The sequence below is a fragment of the Acomys russatus genome, chromosome 3 (assembly GCF_903995435.1).
Source record: "Acomys russatus chromosome 3, mAcoRus1.1, whole genome shotgun sequence".
Taxonomy (NCBI): domain Eukaryota; kingdom Metazoa; phylum Chordata; class Mammalia; order Rodentia; family Muridae; genus Acomys; species Acomys russatus.
In genome coordinates, this window is record NC_067139.1 from 20,336,961 (window position 1) to 20,347,338 (window position 10,378).

A 10,378-nucleotide genomic window follows, 5' to 3' on the forward strand; every position below is an offset into this window, starting at 1 on the left:
CTGGGGGAGGGGGAGGAGCAACTCTAACCCGCTGGTCTGCCTATCCTTCAGAACTTGGAGCTTGTGGACACAGGATCGTTCCTAATTCTCAAAGGAAAAAGATTGTGCGCAGCAAAATATTATGACAGAAAACAGGACCGGAGGAGACCCTCTTTTTTTCTCCTTGTACCTTCGCCTCATTAAATAGATTGATATATTTGAGACAGGCTTAGATGACTTGATTTAAATTCTAGCGGTTGTGCTTAGGTTGATCAATTGTATATTTGCACTTTTTGAAAATACCATCGGAATGAAATGAACAAATCCCAACTGTTTTCCAAAATAATGAGCAGGCAAGCACCGCTGCCCAGGCAGCAAGATCTCCTTTGGTTTTTGGGCTGAGGTCTAGATTGAGGGAGGAGGCGGCGTTGGGGGCGGGGAGCAGGTGGACTGGTTCCCTAGAGTGGCCCAGCGCGGCGCGTGCGTGAACCAGAGCCCGTAATGTATGCTGCCATTAAGAATCCATGCAGCTTCCAGTGCTCCGGGCGCAAGGACGCATGTGTTGCTGGAATTCAATCCGTGGGGGGAATGCAGATTGTGCTGCGACCCACTGGGTTTGATTTATGAACTGTTACACTAGCGATTGTTTACACATTGCATTTCAGAGCCCCGGCACACCCTCCTCGCCGCGGGCGGCAGGCTGTTGGGTGTGGGAGCTTGCTTCAGCCTTCATCCTTCCACCGCCCCTCCACGTACCCTGGGGGAGCATCCACGAACTTCCTCCCATCCTCACCTACAGTAAAATCAGATTTTGATTTCAAGGAGCCCAAGAGCTTATGTGTAGTTCTCTGCCCCTCCACCTTACACCATGTCTGCCTACCAAAGACCTGGGTCTCCACTGCGGCTGTTTACTAATCCGTAAGGCCACGCGGAGCCTATAAATAGGAAAGGTGGAAGCAGATCGACCGGCAGATCAATGGGCCCGTCTCCTCGCCATTTCAGCTGTGCTGTCTTATTAATTATGAAAGAATTCGCCTGGTCCCCGCCTGAACACAGCTACTCTGCCCCTCTGCGGAGCCCTTAATGGCGGTTCCCTTGCAAGCTGTGTCTAGACACCGCACAGGAAGAGACGTGTGGCGGTTAGGGTCCAGCCCGCAGGAACCCTGCCTGGTTAGGGCTCTAGCCCACCTGGGGCCCGGACAGCCCGCTGACCACGGGCATTGTATCTGTGTGTGCCAGCCTGGCCCTCCTGTGCATGCAGTAAGGGCCTCTGCTCTCTAATTAACTTGAAAACGACTTCCCTTTTTCTTAAGTACAAGCCAAATCTGGGAGATATGGCGGCCAAGTATCCTAACTAATCAGGGTCCCCAAGAAGTCAGCGGGTCATCCAGATGGTTAGTGAACAAGTGAATTTATCCCGCAGCACCCTGTGTTCCTCTAGGTATTCTGGAAATTCGGCGAGGAAACAAAATGACACCCCATTTCAAACAATAACTTTTATTTTATACTTCTCTATACTTTGTAGCAAATTTTTGCTGAATTTAATTTATAATAAACTTTTTAAATTACATCTCTCTCTTTTTTTTTTAAAATCAAGGCTCTTTTATGTCAAAATCTTTTTTAACTATATTTTAGACTTAACATTGATTACCCCCTTGTGATCTATATCGTTGGATATTCAGGTATGTGTAACAGCTAAAACAAGAGAGAGGAGGGAAAATAAAGGCAGTGGACCTGAAGGACGCATCGACAATAGCAGGTGAAACCGGCCCCTCGTGACCATAGCAGCATTTCTTCTGACCACCTTTCCCACCATAACCAACCTCTTTCTCTCTCTCTCTCTCTCTCTCAACCATAAGATGCAAAGCCCACACTCTTGTGTTTTCGCTTTTCTGGAGGAGAAATGTGCAGTGGAAATGATCAAAACAAGGTACTGTGGAAGAAAGACGCGAGTGTGACCATCACCAGGTGCTTTCCACGTGGACACCGCTCTTGAATTCATTCCCCTGGCCTTCTCCCCTCCTTGCTTTCCCATTAGGAGGAGCCCATCATTTTTCATGTTATCAACATGATTAATATAGTAGGTGGCCCAGGGCCATTCCTGAGATTCTTTTGCCAAAATAAAAAATAAAAAAATAAAAATAAAAATGGGGGTGAGTTTGCCGTTTTCTTATTTTTATGTGAAGACGGACTAAAGCTGAGGTCCGATTTTGGCTGTGCTTGCTTGCTCACTGATCGGTAACATTTGGCAAATAAAACAAAAGGAATCAAACGAAATAAAAAAAGAGAAACAGGATTTCCCACAATCCCATATGAGTGTTTTCAACATCACAGAGAATCACAATGTCCTCAGAGAACGAATGGCTCTTCCTCTCGATTTCCGGGAGCATGGAGTGAGTGTGGGTGGGTGCGCGGGGAGGGGGACCCGGTCCCGCGCTCAGAAGGAAAGCCAGGTCGCTAAAGCTGCCGAGAGAGACACCAGGAGCACGGAAAGCGCCGGGAGCAGGGACCCCGCCGCCCCGTTGCCGCTGCCGCAGAGTTCGAATAAGCTGCCTTGGATGTTGAGGTTTTTCGATTCTTTTCTCAGTTTATCCCACAGATCTTTCGCCCCTTCCTGGCAATCCGTAAGAGCTGTGACCGTGCAGCTGTGGAAATCCTCCCAGTATCTGGCGAGGAATAGAATAAAACAGAAGGAGAAAGATCATTTTGGGAGCGGGAAGACCTAGGTCTGCGCCCCGGGTGACTGCGTCCTCCCCAACTTTCCCAGGCGCCTCCTCTCGACTCGCCTCCCATTTCCCAGACCAGTTCTGCACTACCCTACTAAGTCTTTGGCCCAGGCCAGAAACCCGGCCCCATGGTGTGAGCCTCCCCTTTCCCCGCCCGGTCTCCTTAGTCCCTTGCCAAGAGGGGACCTGACTGCCAGGAGCGGGGTCGCACCCGCTGCATGGAGCTGGCACCACGTCCTGCGCAAACAGATTGCTCACCCTCCTCCGGGAAAGCTAAGAAAACAGCACTAAGCCTTGCAAGCTGCGGCCCATCAATGCCTCTTAGCTTGCGAGATGGGTGACTTGCTCCGAGCCAGGCCCTCCCCGCCTGGCTTCTCACATTCTCTCCGCCCTCCTCCCCTCGCCCCTTCTGTTTCCCTCCTCTCTGAGCCGCGGCCCTCTCTCCTGTGCCCCGCTTCTCTCCCTCCACCCAGCCCCCACACCTTCCTTTTGTTTCCAGTTCCTCCACATTCCCCTTTTTCTTTCTTTTGCCCTACCCTTGTATTCCCACTTTCCTTTCCGTGCTTCCCAGCTTGCTTCGGGTCCTCTGAGGTCACCGGCCTTTCAACCTCCCAGTGCTCCAAAGGCTTCGGGAGACCCCGCCTGCTCTCCTCTCCGTTCCCGGGCTGGTGAGTCTTAAGTGCTTGTGCACCTGAACAGGCCCTACAGCCTACCCCAGGTCTTGCAAACCTTAGTGCTCCAGGTCTGCGAGCTGGGTGGGTGCCTCCTCTAACTTCCTCCCTAGCCTTTTTCAAAGGTTTGGAACCCAGGAGTTTCGGGTCCTACTACCTTCAGGTGGTAGCGTCCACTTCTTTGAAGTGGGCAAGGTGGCCACCTATGCCGGCCGGATCCCCCACCTCTGGTCAGTTCCCGACTCAACTCAAGTAACTCGGCTACTTCCCTCCCCCAAGCGTCCCTCCCCCAGCTTCCCCCCTTCCCCCCCCCCCCGCTCGGCTTCAGCCTGGCTCCCACAACCTTCATCCAACCTCTCTCCCCCCTCTTTTCTTTCTTTGTCCCCCTTTCTTCTGGAAACCCAAAATAGATTCCGAAACTAAATATAACCCCGCGCCGTGATCGATTCCTAAGGCGCTGTCTCCTTTCGGAGTTGGGTCAATCTGCGTGTCTGTTAACTCCGGACTGGCTCCTACTTCGCCCGGGTCAGCAGTCACCCCTAGCAATGTGGGTGTATTTTTCTCAACTCTTTCCTTTTCGTTCGCGCGGCGGGACTGTAAGCTTGTTGAAGACAAGCTTAGCCTTTGCTTCCACTCCTAACCGGCTTCTGGCGGATAGCGAGTTATAAATGCTTGTTGGAGTTCCTGGAACTCAGGCTGCCTTCTAGTGGCTTTTTCCATTCTCTGAGTAATTAGGGCTCAGAGACCTGGGCACAGGTTTCCTCAGTTTGTAATAAATGCCAACATTTACAGACACCGCAAGGCCCAAGGGACAACTCCCTGCACAAGTCCCACGTCATTGCACCTGGAAAGCAAAGAACGCACCAACTGCCCCTTTCCTTAGGTATCCCAGACAGGGACAGAGCATTTCTGAGTATGGAAGAGCAAACATTCACGCTGGGCTGGGAGAGGTGGACTTCACCCACTTGCTGAGCAATGGCTATTATTAACTCTCTCTCTCTCTCTCTCTCTCTCTCTCTCTCTCTCTCTCTCTCTCTCTCTCTCTCTCTGTGTGTGTGTGTGTGTGTGTGTGTGTGTGTATGCAGCTGCCTGCAACCTCAGGGTCCCACCCTTCTCTTTTGTCTTGTCCATATTTTCTAGGACCTCAGTCCTGCTGGGAATAGTCGATGTTTTAGCAAATGCTTGAGATTTTGGAGTGTATAAACAGGTCTTGCCTTGCTAGTCCATTCTTATCAGTTGTTTGAAATTAAATACCCCTCCCATTTTATGGTAGCAAAACACCAGCCACTTGCTTTTACTGAGTTTAGGAAAGTTGATAGCAAGATAGACCCTCCCACTTGCTCATAACTTAAACAAACACCCTTTTCCTAATTTAGGCCATACACAAAACATGACGGGGAAAATGGGCACTTTGACCTCTGGGAACAAAGACTGCCTCTGGCTTTGGCTTATCCAAAGGCCATTTTGGGGGGGGGCAGGAGGGATGGCTGATTACAGTTTTTCCCCCTGCAAAAAGCAAAGGAAATGTGTGTTGCAGAAATGAGGGCATTTCTAAGGCTTGCAGCAGTTGGCTGTGGAGGTCCATTACAGTGGGGCTTTGCAGAACACTTCACTTCCTCCCAGATGCAGGCTTTCTAGTCAACCACCAAGAAACAGCACCAAGCCTGGCAACGAAGACCTCCTCTCTCCTGGGCCTGTGGTTGCCTCCCTTCTGGGGATATCATAGACACGGAAAGGGGAAAGGGTGATGGGAGCCAGGCTGGGGGCTACCTCAAACCTGGGAATGGATTAGCAAAGCCTTGACAAATCCTGTGAAGTCCCAAAGTCACTGAAGCACCATATTGTTTTAGACTTTCTCTAAGAAATGGGGAGAGCCTCACACTTGAATGTTCTTGGTTTGTTTTGGAGGGGCTTTACTTTTAAATAAATCTAGTATCCCCCCCCCCAACTCTTCTTACACTGGGAGTCAACTGTTCAGAGTACCAGGCAGGCTACCCACTGACAAGATTAAAGATTGGAGATTATCTCAAAACATAGAATTTTGTGCAACAGAAAATTGTCAAGATGGCACTCTGCAACTTGCCCTGGGTCCATGCCTGTTGAGTGCAAGTCTGTAAGGCTGGAAAGGGAAGATTCCCTTCCTTAGCCCACCTCAGGCCATGGAGTCCCCTTAGACCGTGAAGATTCTAAGGCAGGGACCTGAGCCTCAGGACAGCCTTGGCCAGCTGGCAAAAAGGCAGAATGCCCACTAAGCAGAGCATAGAGCAAAAGGGCAGCGTGGGGGTGGGTGGGTGGGGAGTGACATTGTACTCTGATCTCAGCAGCGCCCCTAGAAGGGAAACCCAGGGTCAGAGGGGACACTTACGTGCACACGGTCTTGATGTTCGTCTTGTCGTCCAAGCCCTGCGGGTAGTTGGCCATGCTGTCGCCCAGCTTGAGCAAACAGTCTGAAAAGCCCTTAAACACTGCATCGCACTTGCCCGCTGCTCTTACGGCCTGCACCAGGTAAGCTGTTGGGATGAGGGACACCGGTAAGCACCACCACCGCTCTGCCCCACTACTGACCCTAAGACCCCCCCTAGGGTGGTCCCTTTTAAGATCCAGAGGCCACGGCCGAGGAATGACCTATTTGCATTCGGCCCACCTCTGGTGCAGATGGAGGGATCCAAGCGTGGGTGGGTGCAGATGGATGGCGGGGAGGTGAGTCCATTTTTTTTTTCTCTCCAGCTCGCTCCCAACTGCGCTCTATTTCTTTTTCTGTTTTCGTCGCCCCCTCTTCTCACCTCCCTCATCTTCTTTATTACTCTTCCCCACCCCCCTCACTCCCGACTTGTCTCTCAACACTTCCTCCAGCAAAACCCTGTCATGTCTCGCGGTGCAATCTTCCATTTTTTTGATGTGACAGAGGGGGTTCTGAGAAACAGAGCGCTTGAGACAAACCAGCCAGAAAGGTGGGAGCCTAGGTTACGCAGCTGAACCAAGCGCCACATTTCCAGAGTAGCCATTGGGCTTATGGATCTTTGTCATACTTGCTGAATGAACGAACGAACGAATAATGAATGAATAAAATCCTAGGAAGATGGCAACAGCCAAGTGAATAGGATTCTAAAATTATTATAAAACTGATGGCTAGCGTTAAGTCCGTTGTTTGTGAGACCCTTAGGTGAACAGTTGCGCTGCAGCTTTAAAGAAGGGCAGTTTCAATGTCGAGAAACCTAGCTAGGGTGATAGGGTGAGGATTGGTGTCAGTAGCTGTTCTCTCTCTCTCTCTCTCTCTCTCTCTCTCTCTCTCTCTCTCTCTCTCTCTCTCTCTCCCTCCCTCCCCCCCTCTCTCTGCGGTGTTTGTGCATGCGGGCGCGTTCTGTTTCTTTCCCTTTCCTTCTTTTCATCTCTCGTCTCTGCACATCCCCTTAAAGTCCCCAGAAACAGCCAAATCAGACCTTTCCTCTCAAGGTTGCAGCCTGGCTGCTAGGCGCCCAGCAGGCGGCGGCCGCCTAGGGCTCTGACTCCTACAAGGGAGTGGGGTTGGAGTAGGTAGAAGCTCCTGGAGGCTTTAGGAGAGAGAACAAAAAATTCCAGGCCGCGTTGACGTCCTAGCCCCCAAACTCTGGGCAACTAAACGCAGAGGAGGTGGATTTAAGAGCTGATAGGTTCCAAGGCGGCCGATGCTGCTCACTTGCCATTTCTTCCTACCCGGTAGGAATGAATCGCTCTGGATATTCGATAAACAGCGGGCAAAAGCCGCCCGCCCCCGATTACCTGGGGTACCCCGAGAGGTGGAGGCGCAAATCTCCGCTGTAGGGACGGGCAAGGGGAAAAAGGTGAATCCTAGAGAGGAAATGGGCCTTTAGCTCTAGGGGATCCAAGCACAGGCCTCTTAAACCTCCATCCTTGCGTGAAAACTCCCGCAGGGATAGATCACCCACACCCTCAGTCTCACACAGCCACCGGTCCCTGAATGCCAGGCTACTGCAGGCCCGGGGGAAGGTGACCCAGTCCGCCACCGCAGCCATCCCTGAGCTGTGCGTTGGCAGATTGCAGCAGGAAGAGCTAGGCGGGACTAGAGCCTTCTAATCCGGAACGGGAAGCGCTGCGGAAGGGACCGAGGTCAACTTCCACCTTTGCTGGGGTAGACACATAACCTTTCATAAACCAGGACTCCTTCACGCCGATTTTTAAAAACCCTCAGCACTATTAATAAAAACAAAATTTATACACTGACATCGCGTCTTATGAATAAATGAATCTTTGTTTTACTGTAGCTCAGTCACGATGAAAGAACCCCTACACACAGCTTCCTGCATAATGAATGTATGTTACAAACATGCCTTTGCAATAAAGAAACAAATAAAACCTAGCTCTCTGGCTCTGGAACCTTCCTGACCCATTACTCCCAAAAGCTGGTTTTCAAAAAGATGTCTTGACGATTCTTAAAAGAGGGCTGGGGTTTTCTAGGGGGGCGGGACGCTCTCCTGTCACCTTATTTTCCCAGGCATTGCTGGAGCAGACCCTGCAGCGCGCATGTGTGTGAGCGTGTGTAAAATACGAATTCGGGAACATTTCTGTGTCTCGAAATTGTGGCTTCTAGAGCTCTAGCTTGCACTGGAAAACTGGAAGCAATGCATGGGACAGAGGTTTCAGGCACAGGTCTCTGCGCGCAGGCAGGTCGGTTGAGTTCTCAATCCTCCCTGAACGTGGTTTCTATAACCCCGGGGCAAATTCTCTAGCATCCCCATCCAGTGTGAGGTTTCACTTGCTCATTCATTCCTTGGACCTCTCTCATTCATTCCAAACTTCCTCATTCGTTCACCATCCCTCTACTTCTCCGCCCCTCCCCAACCCCCACTTTTCTTGCCAAATGCCAGTAATTTGGGACAGCTTCCACCATGAATTAATAAAGACTGAGTGTCTGATGAAAAAAAAAGTAGGCATTTGGGAACATACACATTTTAATCCCACTGCCAATATTTTGGTCATTTTCCAGCTGAGGTTATCAAACGCATCCCTCCTGCAATGGCTCTTTCATTAATTTCTATTCTTACCTACTAGGAAAACAGAGCCTCCAAGCATCCTTCAGGTGAAACCCCTATTTTAAATCAGTCTCTGTTTCCTGATCTATAAACATTTGCAGGCTAACTGCAAAATGCCACACTCATTTATTTCCAACACTTAAAGAATTTGTTGCCCTTGGGATCTATGTCCTACGATTGTTGCAGCTTTGAACTAACGTCAAAGGCACAGAACCACCAGATTCAAAGCATTAAGTCATTTCCTAAAATTAAAGAAAAAGGCAACATCCCATTGCATGCTCCTTGCTTTGCAAAATCTCATTTTCTGCAAAATGACAAACAAACAAACAAACGCCCCCAAAATTAAAGTCTCAAGATCATGTCAAATGCATATGAACCCTGATGAAAAGAATCAGTTTTAATATCCCAGGAGCCGATTACTCTACATTTCTTATGAAGAAAAAAAAATGTTAAGTATTCCTTTTCTTGTCCCACACAAATTCCCTAGTGCACCCCTGAAATGCTGCATGGATTTGTCTGTAAAGAATGCTTTGCCCTGGCATGATAACAGTTCACTCCATCCTCCGAAAATCCACTGGATAGTTTCTATTTTTTTCCTTTTGTCCTATTAATAAGCTGCTTTACTTTCACTTTTCAGCTACATTAATTAATATTCCTAGCCTGAATCAGATAAGTGGATTCTCTAGCGCTTGGAACATTTGCATTTTGGATGGAAAATATGAACTTTAAAAAATCTTCCGGACAATGTAGCTGAGACTTGACATTCCTTAACATAAAATGGGGACTAAATCAATCCATCCATCCACCACAGCAAACAAACAAACAAACAAAAAATAACAAACACACGTAAAGACGTACTGCAAACATGTTAAACCTCTTTCCTGTATAAAAATAATAGAAGTGATAATATGTAAAGTCACAGACACACATGAGCCTGAAAAAGTATATCGGTGCATATTTGGCTGATTTATCCTTCTCGGAGGAGTCTGCGGTGCCCAGAGCAAATGCTGCAGCTAGGATAAGGGGGGAGGGGCGGGAAAGGACAAAGTTCTAAATGCTGCAGTTTGAGAACAGCCTTGGAATATCTTTGCTTTCTGCACATAAACTTTTCAGATCTATCTGCCTAGGCATCTTATTCCTGCATTCACCTTTCGACCCCTCAAGATAGTCTCTTGCAGTATAACAGGGGACAAATGTGCTCCGATCCTGCTTTAACCCCGGAAAGGGAAGCAAAAATGGATGTGCACCTTGGAGAAAAAGAGGAAAACCCCCTTGGAAAACAGCTGGCAACACACATTTCCCTGCAGAAGTCTCTTTCCTTAGGAAAACAAACGAGAATTCGAGAGTCCCCAAAAGCTACTGCCCGGACCCCGGGTGTTTGCAGGGTTTTCTGCAGCCAGTGGCCAATGCGGGCCCATAAGTCCCCTTAGGAGTCTCTGAAGCTGGCGATCTTCGTCCGTCTACCAAGCCTTAGCAGGCGGCCACTTACCTATTTGCACCGCGAGGATCAGTGAAATATATCTGCCGTTCAACTTAAGTCCCATCCTACGTTTAGTCAAACCATTTGCGACCGCAGACCTTTAAATAGTTAGTTTAGAGAACGCGGGGGAAAGCTGAAAAATAGGCATTGCCAACAAGTTCCGGGAGCGACAGAGACTTTATGCACTGGGAAGGCAGAGGGAGGAGAGAAAGAGAGGGAGCGAGGAAGAGACAGAAAGAGAGCGAGAGAGTGAGAGGCTGGGGGGGGGGGGAGCTGGGAATGGTTCACTCCATTAGGAGGGGGCGGAGGAAGTACAGCCTCACGCCCACAAGCAGGCCTGACGTGGGGGATGACACGGATTGATTTTTTTTTTTTTTTTTAATATAGACACCTTGGTAGAGAATCGCCATTTATAGTCATAAGACTCTGGAATTAATCAGATATCTCCAATTAATGTGCGATCTCAACGAAATCTCGCCTCTCTGGGGTGAC

At 49.3% G+C, this 10,378-nt stretch overlaps 1 protein-coding gene across 1 annotated transcript; it reads right to left on the minus strand.

The window, feature by feature from the left end:
• Positions 1-1,460: 1,460 nt before the first annotated feature.
• On the minus strand, positions 1,461-10,139 carry Nrn1 (neuritin 1). The gene is made up of 3 exons (XM_051170115.1): positions 9,896-10,139; positions 5,742-5,886; positions 1,461-2,645 (listed from the first exon to the last, which is right to left on the minus strand). Exons 1-3 carry the CDS (start codon positions 9,948-9,950, stop codon positions 2,417-2,419), a joined length of 429 nt encoding a protein of 142 aa, XP_051026072.1. The 5' UTR covers positions 9,951-10,139; the 3' UTR covers positions 1,461-2,416.
• Positions 10,140-10,378: the final 239 nt, after the last annotated feature.

What these genes read in the sequence shown, in the direction of transcription:
- Nrn1 (XM_051170115.1), bottom strand. Translation starts at nt 9,950, where the DNA reads ATGGGACTTAAGTTGAACGGCAGATATATTTCACTGATCCTCGCGGTG. An exon ending in GATCCTCGCGGTGCAAATAG is followed by an intron (nt 5,887 to 9,895) that starts GTAAGTGGCCGC and finishes TCATCCCAACAG; the next exon opens with CTTACCTGGTGCAGGCCGTA. An exon ending in AACATCAAGACCGTGTGCAC is followed by an intron (nt 2,646 to 5,741) that starts GTAAGTGTCCCC and finishes ATTCCTCGCCAG; the next exon opens with ATACTGGGAGGATTTCCACA.